The 18799-nt window shown below is 36.4% G+C and overlaps 1 protein-coding gene across 1 annotated transcript in view; it reads right to left on the bottom strand.

Moving 5' to 3' along the window:
• ROBO1 (roundabout guidance receptor 1) overlaps positions 1 to 18799 on the bottom strand; it is a 482076-nt gene that overhangs the window by 38717 nt on the left and 424560 nt on the right. The window contains exons 17-21 of the mRNA XM_058570690.1: positions 17941 to 18112; positions 13986 to 14183; positions 9905 to 9931; positions 8460 to 8502; positions 1835 to 1989 (exon numbers count right to left, since the gene is read on the bottom strand). Of these exons, the coding sequence (XP_058426673.1) occupies positions 1835 to 1989; positions 8460 to 8502; positions 9905 to 9931; positions 13986 to 14183; positions 17941 to 18112 (595 nt within the window). The remainder of the gene's footprint in view (positions 1 to 1834; positions 1990 to 8459; positions 8503 to 9904; positions 9932 to 13985; positions 14184 to 17940; positions 18113 to 18799) is intronic.

Raw genomic sequence — 18799 nt, 5'->3', positions numbered from 1 at the left:
GTTAACAGATCATTTTGAGAACTGGTTTTCAACTGGATATCTTAAAAATGATAAATTAACATGGTTGCTACTAAAGATGTAAATATGAATATTATCTTAAGAAAAATTTGCAACTTCTCTATCCTCTAGAATTCAACTACTCTGCATTTCAACAATAAATGATCAAGGAACAGGAATATTTGATTCATTTGCCTTCTAGTAATTCTTATTGCTAATTTCTAGGTATTAAATTTTGTTTAAGAGTGGTTAACAGGGCCGGCCCCGTGGCTTAGGGGTTAAGCGCGCGCGCTCTGCTGCTGGCGGCCCGGGTTCGGGTCCCGGGCGCGCACCGACGCACCGCTTCTCCGGCCATGCTGAGGCCGCGTCCCACGTACAGCAACTGGAGGGATGTGCAACTATGACAGACAACTATCTACTGGGGCTTTGGGGGAAAAATAAATAAATAAAATCTTTAAAAAAAAAAAAAGAGTGGTTAACAAATATTATTAAAGGCAATATGGTTTCGGCAATCTCATTTTTCTTCACCAATCCTTCTAAATGAGTGCTATTCAATAGAACTTTCTGAGATGATGGACATGTTCTATTCTGCATTGTCCAACGCAGTAGCCACTAGCCACATGTGGGTACTGAGCATTTGATATGTGGCTAGTGCGAATGAAGAACTGAATTTTAAGTTATATTTTAGTTAATTTAAATTTAAATAGCCAACTGTAGTCAGAGGCTACCATATTGGACAACACAGCTCTACATATTAATTTAAATGGGTATCATCATTTTTTTTCCTCTCCTATAAGGCAGAGTATAGTCTTTCTTTCATTTATAATTATGTGAGCATCTACCCGTCTGGACAACTAGAATATGGGCCTCTGGAGAACATGGACTTGGTCACATGGACATGTCATATCCATATTCATACCCAGTGGAGACTTGGGACTTGTTTTAAGGGTAGACGTACAGTTAGCACTATGATTTATCTTTACAGGGCTTAACATTTTTACTTAAATGCCATCTTCTATTTCCCTTTTCCTTAATTCCATGGGTTATTTTACTCCTACAGTCATCTTTTGATTCTTTATGATTCTTTTAATATTTGCCATGCTGTGAATGTTGAGGGTTTCTTTTTTTGTTGTTTTCTTTTTTGTAAAAAATCATTTGTAATTTTCTGTTTATTCTTTTAAATATTGCATCCTCTACATCCATATTTTATTGTCATGTTTTAGTATGAATTTCAGCAAAGTAACGTACCCACACATATTTCTGAACCAAACCCATATAATACAAAATAAATATATGCATACACACCTGCAAAAGATATATTTCTTGTATCCTCAGGATTTACTAATATATTATTCAAATCTGATTTCAAATTTCATTTAATTTTCATTTATAATTTTTTGTTATTACTGCAATTATTATTATTGTTACTGCTATTAAAGAATTTGGTTCATTCTAGCTATACATTTATCAACCTTTTGATCTGTTTTATTCCCTAAATCTTGAAGATAATAACAATCAAAAGTTATAACTGCATACATTCTTATCAAGATGAATACTTACATAATTTCATTTTTCCTTATTTGCTGTCTATTCTAGAGTTTATAGTCTCCATTCTCCCACTGCAATCTGGGAAACTTTTTTTGGTGGAGGGTGAGGTGTGGAGATATAGGGATGGAGAAAATACTTGAATCAGGCTTGTTTGCTAAACAATAGTTAACATTTCATGAAAATGTTGATCAAATTTTCCCTTCCAATGGAGGGAGAGGAAAAGAAATGTATCTCCTTAGAGCTAGTTCCTTACAATGCTCACACATAGCAAGCTGTCTCTGTCTCTAACCTGGGCGACTATAGGTAGTCAGGTTGCTATCGCTGTTCCCATTGCCTGCTGCACAGCAGTTGATGGAGCAGTCATTGTGGTTGTTGCCAGTATTAGGCCACGTGTCTGCCAGCCATGGCTGCGTGGCAGGTTCACTGATGTTGAGAAGTCCTGGCCTAAACAAAAAAATATATAAAAGCAAATGTTATATAAATAGCAAATAATATTTCCACTTCAGAATCCCAACAAACTCCTCATCTCATTATTCGCACAAATAATTGGGTCAAGTATGCTGAATGATATTATTATTCCTTTTATTTTACAGACAAGGTAGTAATGTTCTGGGACGGGCCTCAGTTTATATAGCCACGACTTTGTAAACTGGCAGAGTTGTGCTTCAGACTTAAAATACTGTACCGTTTGCAATGCTCTATTCCGCCTTTAGTCACAGAGACTAACAGTCAAACATGGAATCTAAAAATATGGATACATATATGTTTCAGCGTTTTAGTAGCTTAGAGAGTACCACAGTTGAGACAATTTGCATTTCTTCATTTTTGACCCATTAAAAAATAATGATTCTTCTCATAACTTCGTTAAAAAAATGGAACAAACTCCTTTACTTAGACAATGGATCCTTCACAGTAAGCACATTTGCATAATTTTCTTCAAAACCACGTTTCAGATCTAGTGAGTTTGGGGCTCCGTGACATTTTGCAGAGCCTCATCAATGTTTCAGTGCACAGTTCTGTAAGCTTGTCAACATTTTCTGATGGTGACAATGTAAAATGCCACAAATCCCTACATAAACAAAGGAAAGCTACTGAATTAAATCTGGTAAAACAAAGATGTCCACTCTAAGAAATATTAGTGTTCACGTTTTTTTGGCACAACAGATGTTAACCCTCTTTCGCTGTGCGTTGGGAATGCAAGCACATCAGCAGTTGTTAACGGCAGCCTGCGACCGCCAGTGCCAGAGACGCAGACTGGAGTCCAAGGATGGCGTTCCTGATGTTTTTTTCCAACACTGACTCCATTTCATAACTCAGCAAAAGAGGTGATGATGCATGATGTGCTGTCAGACCCACAATAAACAGACGGGCACTACAGATTCTGCAGAGATTTTTCTTTACGGTTTCATTATCTTTGTTAAAGTGCAACACCGTGCTCCTCATTTACCTCAGAAGCAAGAACCTGACATTTCACTCTCCATGGTTCCTATTGTGACACACAAATAGTCGACTGAGGAAATTTACTATGCAAATGATGGTTATTTGAGGACTAATTCACTTCAAATGAAGAATATGGATTTATAATTTATATATCTACGTACATATGTATATGTATATATATCTGTAATAAAAATGAATATTTATCTTTGCTTACAGTGTGTGAGGTGTTGTTCTGAGCTCTTGACATGTATTAACTCATTTAATTCTTACAACAATTCTACAAAGTAGTTACTATTATTATCTAAATTTTACAGATGAAGAAACTGAGACGCCCAAGAGAGATTAAGAAACTTGTGCCTGGTTATACAAAGTGAGTGAGTGGCAAAGCTGGGATTCAAACCCACGTAGTCTGGCTCTAGAATCCACACTCTAATCCAGGATGCTATAAACACATGTGCTGGAAAGGGCTGAAATGTCCTAAGGCCCTCAAACATTCTTGATGAAAGGAAAGGTAGGGGAAATGTCTGAAGGCTTGAAATCCAGAGTAACACTGTTAAAACAGAGCCAACTTACTATTAAAATTGTTGATAACAACATGCTTTGAAGAGCAATGTTGCTGAACTGTTGAAATTTAAAGCATTTAAATGTAAGCTGTATCACAGACATCTGGAGCCTTTGAAATAGATGTTGGTTATAGAAATTCTGCACCTAGTCATCTTGAGCTTTCCTTATTTTCTTTTCTCTTGAACTTAAACCAACTGTGTTATCTTATCAGAAGTTATTAAAAATAAATCTCCATATTTGACACTGTAGAGATATTATGGGATGTTTGAAGTATGGGTCAAGTGGAAATTTTCCACAGTCTGGCTTATATGTTTCAAAAGGAATAGATAATATTTTTATGCTACTATGATTCCCTCAGAAAAACACTTTTAAAGTGAACGTGTCCATATCATCATAGGCTGAAAGAACTTTTCATTTGTATGGGTGATTTCCAACAGGAAGTAGGATTGACAATTCACATCCTGGCTTTTAGTTTAGACTTGCATTTGGAATGCTAAGTATTTAGTGAAGAAAGTGAGCCATGATTACTGGTCCATAGTGAATCTTAAATGCCGTGTGCATATCTCAGAGGCCTCTGAGGAAGTCAGGGTCACGTGCAGCTACTCTGATAAGGGTGCTGTGGTCTTTTTAAACTAACAACCTCCCAGGTTATCTGTATACATTTATGATGATCTAGTGTGCATCAGACAGATTTAGCTGCCCAACAACAAGAAACAAAGCAGGAGCAAAACACAATGCTGGTTACAGTGATTCATATGTGTCTAAAATAATATATAATGATATCATATGATATATACGTATTACCATATAACATATTAGTTGTTATATTTTCATGCTAATACATCATGCTATATTTCATGCCTTATTTCTTCTTTGTCTTGGAAAAGACAATATTTTCAGGAAAAGGAAGACACTAGGATTCGTAAAAACCAAATTTATCTTCCAGGTTATGATAAGGGGATAGATTTGTGTCACAAAGGAAAAGAGGACAAATGCACTTAAATAATCATGTGGCAACTACCTTCAATTTCTCCACCTCCCTTTCTCCAGGTATTCCAGTTACTCACTCCAATTAAAAAAAAAAAACAAAAAAAAAAAAACCCTATTTAAACTCCTAAACCAAATACAATACTAGAAGGTCCAGGGGCTGGGAAAATGGAGGGGCCCTGGCAGTAAGGGTTGCCCGTAGGCTGTCTCCTCTTTCCACTGAGAGTGTGAAAGAGCTGTGAAGCCTGGGAAGAAGTGGGGGATAGATCTAACAGTTGCCAATACTTTAAAGAGAAGCAAGGCCTGAGCTCTGTTTCTTTCTCCCTCCCACTGCCAGGAATTGTGGTATTGGCATTCTCCACCAGGTTAGCCTGACTTTCCTACTCCTTACTTCAGGCTTTCTCTGCTGTTTCCTGATTTATGCTGTGGTTTGGATTTTAAGTAAGTTTTTTGGAAGAGGTGATTGGGATGTTTGAGGTAAGGAAACAAATGAATAGGAACAGCCACTTCACATTTCCACGATCCTCCCCTGGATCGCATCACAAGGCCTTTGCCCTTTTCAAGTTGGGAAGGTCTGTTTGCTTACCACAACCCCCTTTCCGGGAATACCTAAATTTACAATTTCGAGAACTGGAAGAGATTTCTAGCTCAACCTTCTCCTTTATTAGAGGAAAAAAATCCAGTCGGAGAAATCTTCTCTAAAGTCATCAGGGTCAGAACTCAGGTCTTCTGACATTCATTTATTCAATAACTCACTCATTCCTCCCTTTCTTAGATACCTAATGATGATATCTTTCAAAGATCAATAATTCATGTATTGAATGTATTCACGTAATTCAATAAATTACATTTATCACATCACAAAAATTTATGAATTAAATTATTGATTAATAAACTATGTAGCCTTTACACTCCAGAATGTTACATTTTATTGTGAAAGGCAATCATATGAGCCAGGAGTTGACAAACTATTTCTGTAAAAGATCAGATAGTAACCATTTTAGCTTTTGCAGGCCATATATTTTCTGTCACAACTACTCAACAATGCCATTGTGGCCGGAAAGCAGTCATAGGCAATATGTAAACAAATGAGTCTGGCTGTATTCTTATAAAACTTTATTTACAAAAACAGGTGGCAGACTGGATTTGGCCCCCCTGAAATAAACAAAAGATAATTGTGTTAGCTCACTTTAGGTGCTTAATTGTGACATTTACACAGTACAAAGAGTTCACGGAGGACACAGCAGGTGAACTTCAGCAATCTGATGTGGGGGGGCACATACGTTACGGTTGATGTAGGGACACATAAGATAATGCAATGTTGGCAAATGGCAGGTGGGCTGACACAGTGGATTGTAGGGTGTGGCACACAGAGCTGTGAAGTGGGCCTGCAAAGCCCCCAGAGATTGTAGGCTTCACGAGCTAAGCCCAATCTGGACTTGACAGTCTAAACATGGTGGGTTCTATTGAAAATGGGATCTTCAGCAGCTCAAAGACATGATCAATACGCATTTCTAAATATTATTCTGGCTCCCATGGGCAACGGAAATTAACAGAAAGTAGTGCTAATGAAGGTGGATGAAGGTAAGACTGCTGGAAGCTTTTGTAATAGATTAGGCAAGGGAGAACAAGTGCTGAAGTGAAACCAGATAATGATGGTGGGGGGGTAAAAGGTAGGATCAACAAAATGCAGTAATGGATGCAGGAAAGAGGATGCCTTGAACATTGTGACTCAGGTGTCATTAACCAAACAAGGTGGGAGGTCCAGTGAGGGCTCACGGAGCCTGAGAAGCCTGAGGGAAACCAGCGTTTAAGGGATGGACATGAGAGAAGTGAGTGCAGGGGTTTGGTCCACTGCACATTCTTTTACCACACTGGACCAGAGACCACACTCTCTCTCTCTCACACACACACGGCTAAGAAATGAGACCTCTTCAGAATGCACTCCTGATCTCCTTTTCCTGCTCTATTTTTTTCCATGGCACTCATCAACTGCTAATACTATAGAGCTGACTTGTTTTTAATGTTTATTATTTATATTCTATCTCCCTCACTAAATGCAAGGTTCACAAGGATAGGAATTTTTATTAACTTTGCTCACTGATGCATCCCAAGCAACTAGAACAGTGCCTGTCACATGGCAGATATTCAATCAATATGTTTGATGAAGAAATAAATTTAAAATTGTGTATATAACTGTCATTTTGAGCACCAACTCTAAAATCTTTATTTAACTGTTACCTCTGTAACATTCCAGCATCTTCTATCATTTCATTTGCTGAAAAGATCATTTTTCCTTGGAATTTGAAATAAATCAGTTTTGCTGCTGTTCTGTTTTTAAATTTAAAAGGTTAATTCTGTATGGTGGTATAGCGAGGTTTCTAAATGGATAGATAGTTCAGGAACTTTGTAATTTTTCAGTCCTGCCATAGAAACTAGCACTTGGGATCTATGGATTCCAGCCATTATTTCCTGTTTGATAATTTGGTCTATCTTGGTTGTAAATTCCTTTAGAGCAAGAACCAGATTTATATTTTAGGTGTGTGTGAGAGAGAGAGAGCGTCTCTGTACATGCCCATGCACAGAGGCCAGTGCAGAACATATAGAAGATGCTCAATAAGCACATTCAGATGCTTTGATTAATGAGAAAGCTGAAGTCTATAGTCATGAATACACACATGTGGAGAGGTGGTTATATAATCAGGCATTCCAGATCCATCCACGAGAGAATTTTCTTATGCCAGAGGCTGTTTCAGGAATATCTGGGCTATGATTTAGACGGAATTCCCCTGGATGCAGAAACATGCCCTGGTTTAATTCCTGAATCAAATGGATTTATTCTTTATAAAGACCTCCCTAGTTTCTGGATCTTTCAGTGGCTGGTTTTGTTTTCCAGGTATGAAAACAAGAAGCCAGCAGTAGTCAGCACCCAGCAAAGAAAAGATTAGTGCTTGTTGCCAAATTCGTACAGCATTGGCTAAAGGGGGTCAACATTTTTTTTAATCATTCTTTGTCATATAATAAATTCAGTAATTTTGTCATCAGATGGTATGTTCCTCAGATCAGCAATAATCTTACTCATTTTTGTCTTTTCCAGTAGCAACCACATTATCCTGTACAAAGCAGGGTACTCAATATGTTAATTGAATTTGAATTATAAAATGGTTTTCTTTGAAAGATTTTTCTTCTTACACCTTAAGTTGGATGTTAATGTTTTTGAAAAAAAGAATCATCTTATTTTAGAAAATCCTGAAGCTTGGTTCACGTAACTTATACCTTATTTCAGCCCCTTTAAGCTGCCTGTCACATCAATTTGTGATTTCTCTGTGAATATATTAAAGTACACTGAATAATAATTACAAAAAAATCATAAATATAGGATTGAGGTTCATTTTAATTAGAGAAAAAAGAGCTCTGGGTTAACAAGCTACCTAGATTTCTTCTTTCATTTCAATGTATTTCCCTGCAAATGGAGAGCCTGAACTATGTTGAATTCATACCAAGAACAAACAAACAAAACCTACCACAACTTATGAGCAAATGCTGTGTTCAGCAGGTTTTCAAATGAACACTTTTTTCTTTGATAGTGTCTGTTAACTAACTATATTTCTTAATCTTCATAAATGCCATCGCTTAATTCCTTTAACTCCTTTTAATCATCTGCTAAATCAGCAGGTCTGTCTTTCTCGGTTCCAGAGCTCCCTCTGGTGTTCACTGACTAAGATGCAACAGCGCCAATCAATTGCATTTGTGTGTAAACAAGCTTGGTTCCCAGCACAGCAGAATGGAGTATTTCTAAAAGATTTGAACAAATTTCACCTTTAAGTTAAACCTTTTAAGAAAAGAAAGTGATGTCATCGAGGAAGACAAGAAGAAATATCTGAAACTCCCCTTAAGATCTACAAAACAAGCAAGATAATTACCTCCCTCCACTGCTCACAGCTTCGCCTCCTCTCTGATAAGTTACTAGAATGTTACAAAAAAAAAGGAACAATTAATAGACACGTTTATGTTGATATATCAAAAGCTATTACATTCATGAGCATCTTTCTAAAATGAAATGCTTTCTCCCTTTCTACTCAGAAGCATCGAAAAAATCATCACAGGAAGTGGATTTCTGATTCAACTAGTATTTTTTTAATTGTATAGAATTATATAAGTTACTCTTATTTTCTTAATGTGTCAACAAGGTTGAGAACTAAGCCAAAGCAAAACTTTAGTACACTCTTATTAAATATAATTATTATACATTTGTACATTCCCATTCCCATAGATTTCTATTTTGAATATATGATTATATAATTTCATGATTTTATATAAGTGGAATCTTAAATTTGGAAAAAGAAAACCCTACTAGACTATTTTCCCAGAAGTATGAGCACCAATAAGACAAAGATAAATGTTAAAATAAACCTTCCCTCTCTTCACGCACCAAGATGTATGCCAAGTTGTGACTATTAATTAATGCGACCTATTTTTTCCTGTGGCTTGTAGAAACCCTTCTCATTATATTTTCATCAGACCTGTATATATAGTGAAAATATAGTTTAATGCTCTTGAAAGCATTCTCAGCTTAATAAACTATGGGTATAAAAATTTAGCCATAACAAAAAAAAAGATTTGCACATAGTTAGGTGAGGGGTTAAGAAGATTAGTTTTTCTGTAAATAGAGACACATTTTCTAAGAAGAAATGTGTTTCTAAAAGCTGCCAAATTCTGCTACTTAGAAGAACTCCAAACTGGGAGTCTGTTAAGGAGAGATAGCTGCTTCCAGTGATTACAATAACTGGATTAAAACCGAGGAGGCAAGACTACAGGTACATCTTGTACTCAGGGTAATGTGAAAGAAGAGGACCCCCTTCGAAAGAAAACTGAATAGAACAGAATATTAGGACTCTGACTTGGGGAAACTGAAAAGTTTTATCTTTCACATAGGCTGGATATTTTGGTTACCTTTAAGAAAGTTGATTCTATGGACAGAGAATGGCAAGGGGGAGAAATTTTTGTTGGAAAACCTGCAAGCTTAAGTTAAGGAAAAAAATGCACTGCCAAGTATGAAATAATCAATAAGATCATTGGCATGTTAAATCATGCTGAGGGTAGAAACAGTGTGTCTATCGAATGAAACACATGCAAACAAGGCTAAGATGCAATGTGGAGTCACCAATGAGTAACTGCATTAAATGCATGAAAAGCAACATCAACCATTTCTACTTCAAGTGCATGCCTGACATGGGTAAATGAAGTATTGTATTCCATTTTAAGTCCTTTCCCCCAACTTACTGCAGAAAATGAAATAAAACCAGAAACATAATAGTACAACACATGCCAAACTAACAAAGAAAAGGAGGAGGGTGCAAATATATACCTGTTGGTGTGAAGGTAAAAGACGGGACTGAAAAATCAAAACAAAATATAAACCAGTTATTAAGCTGAAGAGAGAAAGGGTACATATCACATTAGTATAAATCAAGCAGACAGCGGAACATAAAACAAATGTAAATAACTAAGCCAGGAGTTCTGACCCTCTGATATAGGAATAAAACCAAATCCAAGGTTAAAAAAAGAAGCTTGTCTCTACAGGTACTATTTTGAAGTGTCTGACATTCGAGGAGGCGGGGGAATTGTGCCGGGTTGGCCCGTGAATGACCCTGCATTTAGTAACATAGATTTAGCTCATGGCTTTAGTACAAACAGAAATCCTCTACTATTAATCATTTCCAAACATTGAGTGATGGATTCTTAAACAAGTATTATCAGGGTCTTGCTTGAACCTTATCTAGAAATCTGGAAGTAAATGCCTATTAAAGCGAACTAATAGTGCACTTAAGTATTTATCATTGAAAGAGACAGAGAAGAGACAGAGACAGAAAGAGAGGCAAGGAGAGAGAAAGACACAAAAAAAGAGAAAGAAAGAAAAGAAGGAAGGAAAGAAGGAAGAGAAAGGAGGGAGGGAGGGAGAGAAAAAAGAACTGAACAAGGGGAACCATAAAATTGAACTGTTTCACTGCTAAGAAATGCCTGATGCCTTATCTAATGCTACATTTTTATCATCACAGAAATTTGTGAATGGACAGAAAAAAATGGGGAGTTTTAATCTTTAATTTCTCTATTATAGTTCACATTTAGAAGCTTTCCAGGAGTAGGCTGAGCATTTTTTCAATGCCACACCAGAAGCTAAACAATGGAACAATAACACCCCTCTGAAAACCTTCACTCTCTCTGCAGTTATAAATCTTAATCTAATCAATAACGCCTGAAATTGAACTGCAGACGTCAAAAGTACCAGCTTGGCCTCCCCCACTTTTCCTATCTTCTCCCATTCCTGGGTGTTGGATAACACCAGAGTTATTTCCATGTCATTTCAGAGAGGGAGGAGGCTGCCTTATTTTCCAAGGTCCTCATGTTAATTTAAAGTAAACACTGCCCTGGGAAAGAAAGCAAGGAAATCTATGTTACTACCTCGAAGACTGAAGTTTGCTTTTAAGAAATCCTTAATACACATAAACCAGAATATTGATTACTTATTGTGGATCGAAAAGCTGCCAAAAATGTATTTTCCACTTCAGATTCAAATGCCTCCAAGAAATTTACTGTAGGATTTCAGCATTTGGGCTTGTAAACAGGTATCTCTAGCATTCTTTACTACTGTCACTTCTTACCAAACCATTTTATCTCTGAGCATACTAGAAAGAGGAAAACCAAAAGCCTCAATGCTGTGTACCCAATTTATACAGTGGCCTTCACTGGTAGCACAGCGGTCCCTGTCTTAAGAATTCTATTGTTTTCTTTCACTCAGAGAGTCAATGTAATTCAGCTACAATCAAAAATTCAGAGCTGTAGTAACAAGTCTTCATAAAAAAATTTAAAAGGTACATTTGAAAGTACAGCTATTCAAGCAAGAATAGAGGATCTGAACATTAATTTGCAATCACAAGGGCATAGGGAAAATATGAAAGGTCCTTGTCAGTACTCCTAGCTAACTGCTAAGCTCAGTTTGAGGAATGAAAGAAGAGATGAAAAGAAGTCAGTCTAAATGAACTTTTTACAGCCCACACAGCAAAGAACAAGTTAATTCTCAAAGCTTCCAATAATAGAGTAATAAACTCTGTTTACCCAGTGCTGCTGGTGCACTATGCGAATGCGTGTGAACAAGGGGTATTGAATGTTCTAGCAGAGGGTACACCTACAGACAGACGTAGGGGAAAGTGTTAAAGATGCTCTCTATTACTGAAAGTCACACTCTGGTTTCATGGTTTACAGGTCAAGAGGCTCTTTTACATTTATTTCTTTAAAATATTTCACTTCCTTTTTGCTTATAATTACCAGCACTGTTTTGGGCATAGACAATTTAAGATTTCAGGATGCACTTTTTTTAATTGTATAGAAACAGAATTATGAAAAAGTGCCAACGAGGCAAAGTGAGAAAAGCGGAATCGAATGCTCACCAATTACATTTGTAATTATGTTCTATGATTTCTGCTCAAACACAAGCTCGTTAAAGGGACAATGATATTAGTTTAATAGGTGTTGCAGAAAGAGCACATAGGCATTTGCCAGCATGCTTAAAGTACATTAGTAAAGGAAAAGAGACATTTCAGAAAGAAGAGGGTTTCATGTCACATATTTAGATTTCAAGACAATATAGAGCATTAAATTGTTATAACCACACAGCTATAGCACTTCATCGCAATAAGAAATACAGAATTCCCAGAGAATTCAAGAGACTCTACATCTATATGTTAATTAATCACTTTTCCTCATTCAGATCAGATTTCAAAACACAACCCCCAACACCCTGCCCCTTCCCTGCTCCATGACACACAGACATCCACAAACCACTTCTCTGCATTGTTTGTCAGTCAAAGGTTTTATGTGGCCACACATGTGCCTGACTTTGCTCTAGTTTGTATACATAATGAGCACAGGCGCTCTTTGTAGTAACCTTCAAGCCCTCATTTTCCATTTCACAGGGAGGGATACCGACATTTTGCTTCATCTCTAGATAGGACACATATCTGAAGAAAACATATTTAAGGATGATAATGCTAAGGCAAATGTATGTATATGAAGAGATTACTGTGGAGCCACAGGCAGGAGGCACACAGATTTATTTTTACAGTATGGGTGATGAATTTGTGTTGACTCTTTCTTGCCAAGACTCCTTGTAACCGAGAGCACAAATATTTTAGACTGTTGTCCCAGACTGTTTTAGAAGCGTACAGGGACGTTCAAGAAAAGTTTTCACTGAGAAAAGTTGTAGCTAGCATTAAAAATTCTGACTTTGCCGTATAATTGACCAGAGAAATGACTTGGCCAAGACATGTAGGAAATATTCACTCAGGAAACATGTGGAGAATTTTTTTTTTTTTACAAAGGTGGTGATGGGGGGAGGGAATGTGTCTATTGGTAATTCTCTTTAAATTTGCTTGCAGCAAAGCAAAAGTGTTGTCTCAGACCGAAGTATAAGCCCTATAATTAGGGTGAATGTATAATTTGTCATCCAAACCAGGACAATTCTGAGGACAAAAAGGAGAACTATAAATGAGTTGGACTAAAGACATAAATCGGAACTATCCTGTGAAAACTGGGACTTACAGTCACCCTACCTATAGCTCAGATCTGAGGCCCAAACTTGATGAATATATTTGGTGGGGGCAGGGTAGGCATGATTATCTGTCTGACATTGTTAATAACCTCCTCAGAGAATAAAAAATACAAATCACCAATCTACAGACTTTGAGTATATGTGGCAAAGGTATCTGTGAAATACCTTGGCATATTCAGTTCATCCAGAAAATTGTAAATAATGGCAGCCAAGTAAACTTTCTTTTCTAAAACTATAAACACATTTCTAACGAAATCACCATCACTAATTAACAGCATATACATATTCAACTCTGCAACTTTAAATATAACAATAAAAAAGCACTAAATGTCCTCTCTCTACAAACTGAAGCACATCAGTCATGCATTCCATATTCAGTGAGAAATGATTATTTTATAAATAATCAGAAATAATCATTAAAATGGTTATTTTATAAAGAATCTCTTTAGCTTCACAAAGGGCAAAATGCTCCCTTTAAAGCTGTGTGAGATCATTCAAAGCTTGTATTTATAAATGCTGTGACAAGGAGATTAAAAATTGTCCTCTTGAATATAAAGTAACACAGTAATTCCCAAGAGAACAATCCAGTGTAGACCTACCTTGGTGAAATATATTTTACAGGACCTGAGGCTGAAACTGATAAGCCCTATTTTTAATACTGCTACTCAAAAGGAGTTAATAGGTAGATATCACAATAAAATAAAAGCACTTTTGAAAATGTTTATGTACTAAAATAATTTAAATATAGGATATATATGATCATAAATAATTTGGAGTCACAGATTAAAATCAAGAGTTATATGAACATAGTAAACTATGAAACACTTAGGTAAGTTAATACCTTTTCTGATACCCGCATAAGTACTAGCCAGCCCATTTCTCTTCTTCCGGTGTCGATAGAGCCAGATGCTAAAGACCATGAGGATGATCCAACAGGCGGCCCCAATTCCTGCGATGAACGCTGGCTGTTTCACGACATCTGAGATCTGCTGAGCAAGGCTGACTTGGTCCTCAGGTGACACAGGGTTTCCGTGAGAATCTGAAAAGCCACATTCTGATTAATTTGAGTTTAAAACTCAACGAGATAATGAATGCATACTTGTATAATATAAAATGGCTGACACTATTTTGTTAATTTTTGGACCATGATTTCTGCTCTGCATTCTGCAGCATCCACCAGTTTATTAAAATAGTTCATGAGATTTTTCAGCAACATTATATTCATTTTATTTATTTTAATTTAAAACAAATATGATAGAATAATTTCATGGAATATATTTAATGAATGAAATGAAAGTATAAAAATAAGGTGTACCAAATAATTATGTATAGAAAAGATATAAACTTTCTCAGACTTCTATAGGAACCCTCAATTATATGTTCTAAAAAAGGTAGAAAATAAAATTGTATTTCCTCTATAAGGTATATATTGAAAAAAAAAGTGTATGTGTGAGTACTCCTTTTCCCCACCCTACCCCCCACCGACTATATTCTAAGACTCTTAATGTGTGCCTTAGAAACACATTATTTGAACCTATGTTCAGAAGAGTCTATAAAATGCAGGATCATTAAAAATCAATGAAAAATTAAGATAATGTTACCATTGAAAGATCTATGAACAATCTTTCTTTTAAAATAATAACTGTAGCCAGCAATAGATATAAGAACATTAAATATGGACAAGAATTATCAAGTCTTATGAATAGTCAAAAAGGCTTATGTTTTCTTTTATTTTGATTCAGGAATTAAAAATTGATGAAATTTATGGCTATTAAAATGTACTTATTTTACATTTATGTTTAAACCTACTGAGATACTCATTTTTCAAGCCCACCATTTCATCACATCACACAGAGCAGTTTGCAAAGTCTGTAGAAAACTGGAAGCTGTTGCTTTACAACATCCTCCTTTGTTGGCACTGAGTGAGGCCAACGCCGAGGATGCCCAGTGGGCAGAATTCCCACCAGCGTCTGTAGTTTTAGCGTTCTTCCCCCACAACATCTGGTGAAACAAGAAGGTGTTTGCCCATTTCATTAGGATTGGTGCTTTCTTACAACTGTTAAATCATTTGACTCTGAAAATGTTCTGCTAATCCAACCTGCTTTAGAATAGAAATATTTGTTCCAGTCCAAAAATCCTTTTTTTTCCCAGAAAAATAATTGGTATAACTCACTATATATGAATAACATTTCTCAAACAGAAAAAAATTCCTACAGATTATGTTTTCTTACTAAATGATATTGCATCCTAACAAGACAGTGGCAGGAAAAATAAGTAGCATTCAATGGCTGAGGCAACAGCCTTAGGAAAATAGCACCCCTTTCTACGTAAAATGGCTAAATTGCCACCTATGTTTTGTGTGTGTGTGCTTTTTATTTTCTTTTTTCTTGAACAGAATTCCAGATTTCATTCTATGGAGGGTCAAGGCTGAAAAACCCATTTTCACAAGCAACCGCAGTCACCTGCCTTCAACGGTTTGTTGACTGAAAGTTTTATTTCATGTTCCAGCCTCTTTTATCTATGGTTATCCTAAGAGCACTTCATCCTCTGAAAGTTCACCAAGCAGACCTATTCTTTTTATTCCTAATACGCCCTTGGTATCTGCTAGGTTTATAGATTTCATGGCTATTTGTGCAAGGTTAAGTTGGGTAGCTTCAGATTTTATGGAGACAGCCAAGAGAGGTTCCACACAAGTGACCAGATGGGCTTAACAGAATAAAGTGTGGTGTGACTAATGAATTAAAATGGCTACTCCATATCTCAGTCTTTGTCTCGCTGCAGCTGAGGCTATATTAAGATACGGAAAACTGGAACACATTTATAATTTCAAGAAAACCAATTTGACCCTTAAATCCCATGATTTAAATCTTAAATAAATAAAATTACACATGCTCCCTTTTCCAATTCATTTGTGAAAACCCAGGACTAAAAGTCATATGTTATAAAAATAGGTAAAGGATACCAACAATGTATAGGGTCATCATAATGTAACTTATAATTTCACTTTTAATAAGTTAATAGTGACATTTCACAAAACTGGGAACTATTTGAGCAAAAAGGTCTATATTTAGACTGTTTTCTCCCATATCTTATATAACATTGTAACAGATGCATCAAGTAATTTTTTAAAATAGTTTCCTGTATTGCTTGGAATTTTCTAATAAATGAACCAGAAATAAACCATGAAGCTATTTTTGCTTAAAAGTTGTGTATATAATCAGTGTTTAAAAATGTGCTAAATGTAAAAGATCATCTAAAAATCAAATTCTGGCCCATGGCTGTGGCAGAGACAGCAAGCTCTCACTAAAGGTTTGAATAGTACTCTCTGTTGTTGGGAAATAGCTCCCTAGCCAGCGACTTCGTTTTGCGGTGTTCCCATTCATCTATTTGGAATCATATGACTGAGTTCTGGGCAGGAGTGATGTGCACCATTTCCAGCCCTGCACCATTTAACTCTCCCACATAAAAGTGTTTCTTTTCTTCCTTTCTGTTGGCCCAGGGTCAACCTTGGAAGCCCCATGTTAAAGAGCGTAAATCTCATCAGCCCCTGACCCTCCAAGTCCAAGTGGAACAGAGTCCCATCCACAACCAGTGGACTTCAGGTGGACTTGATTGTTTTATAGCACAGAGATTCTGCAAGCATGTCTGTTACAGCAGCTAGCATTGTCTGAATGGAACATCAGTAACAGTTTCCAAATAGAATGTAAAATCCATTATATACAGCAACAAAGTTTATTCAAAGCTAAACGTTTCTTAATTTTGTTTTGAAATAATTTCTAGGATGCCATCAATGTTATCAATATGCAAAATGTTATGTACTTATTTGTGTAGTATAAAAATTCATATATCGGATCCTTTTTTATAATTTAGTAACTGACAAAATATTACTAATGCTTAACTTCTGAACCGGAAGGAACAAACACAAAGCTGACCATATATTTCTTGATATCTTTCGTAATTTAAATGTTGCCTCTTAACATCTGAACTTTTTCTCTCCCTTTCTATTTATAATTGTATTTGTTGCTGTTTTTGTTGTTACATGTTTTAGATTTTACCGGTAACCACTCGCTAATTTGTATTTTATGTTCATGCCACATTGCCTAAAGTGAACCATGGTAATAAAGTCTTCTCTGTCCATTTTTTTAAATTTATCTAACCACTTTTGAAGCACACATTGTATTTAACTTTCCAAGTAATTAGCATATAACCATTTTCCAATGCTCTCTGACATCTCAACCTATCTTTTGTTATAAAAGGCAATTGCAATTTTAAAGACACAAAAATGGTGACTGCAAATTGAATATTGCTATAAACTTCCAATACCTAGTTTAAGTTTTGCATGGAAGTTTGGTTTTTTTTTTTTTAATCCAAACAACTGTAAGTTCCATGAAGGTGCAGACTGTGTCTATCTTGTTCGCTGAGGTATCCCTGCTGGACAATTAATAGTATTAGTTGAATAGATGTAAAAAATTCAGTAGGACAGGAGTAGGATGACGCCAAATACTGGCACCTTTTACTTGAAATATAATTTAAAATGTGTACTTGGATAAGTTTAAGTTTAGTTCATATACATATATATATATAAAATATGTAATGTTATACATATAATAACATATATATATGTTATTTTATATATATATGTAATGACATGAAGCTGACACCATCATTTTTGTGGCTCTGTTGTCACATTCCATATTCTATTCAACTTGCAATGATGGCTCTACCACACATAAAAAAGAAAAGCAGGACAAAGTATCCAGTGATACACTCTCCAACCAGTTCTGCACCACACTCACCTAACTGGATGAACTGTGGCTCGCTCTTCACCCCAGACCCGGCCCCAGTGCTGGCCGCCACCTCTACGCTGTATCGGATCCCAGGAACCAGTGAGGGAATGACCACAGAAAAGGTGGAACCATCTACCGTCTTGTTTATATGGTATCGAGTTTCATTGCCCAGACACCAAACCTGTGAGAAGAGCACAAGGAACGGTAAGCTGCTAAGGTACGTAAGTTAATGCAAAGATAACATATTATATTGCGGTTTTAGACCTAGACGAAATTCAGACCTATCACCAACCTAAAATAGGAAGTTTCAGAAGTCATTTTTCCCCAGGATCTAGTTCTGAGAAGACTCTTCCAGTCAAACCTAGTGTTAGTAGTACGGTAGTTCCTCCTCATCTGCGAGGGATAGCTTCCGGGACCCCCAGAGGGTGCCTGAAACCGTGGATAGCATCAAACCCCATATATGCCACATCTTTTCCTATATATATGTATTTGAGGCGACAGCAAAACTAGCATGCATTTCTTTTTTCTTCTTCAAAATTTCACAGATAGAAGATTCGTTCTTACTGTAGATCTTAGCAACCTCAGCATACTAGTTTTTTCTTTTCTTAAGTTGAGAACTTTCACCTTTTCCCTTAAAGGAAGCACTTTAGGCTTCTCTTTGGCATATGTGAATTGCCAGCACCACTACCCTTGTGCTTTAGGGCCATCGTTGAGTATAATAAGGGTGACTTGAACACAAACACTGAGATACCACGACAGTTGATCTGATAACCCAGACGGCTACTAAGTGACTAATGGGTGTGTGTTGGCGGGCGCAGGGTATACACTATGGATACGCTGTACAAAGAGATGATTCACATCCCCAGCA

This window comes from Diceros bicornis, chromosome 27 (assembly GCF_020826845.1).
Source record: "Diceros bicornis minor isolate mBicDic1 chromosome 27, mDicBic1.mat.cur, whole genome shotgun sequence".
In the NCBI taxonomy this organism is placed as follows: domain Eukaryota; kingdom Metazoa; phylum Chordata; class Mammalia; order Perissodactyla; family Rhinocerotidae; genus Diceros; species Diceros bicornis.
The sequence above is the reverse complement of the archived record's forward strand: the minus strand, read 5'-3'. Positions and strand labels throughout refer to the sequence as shown.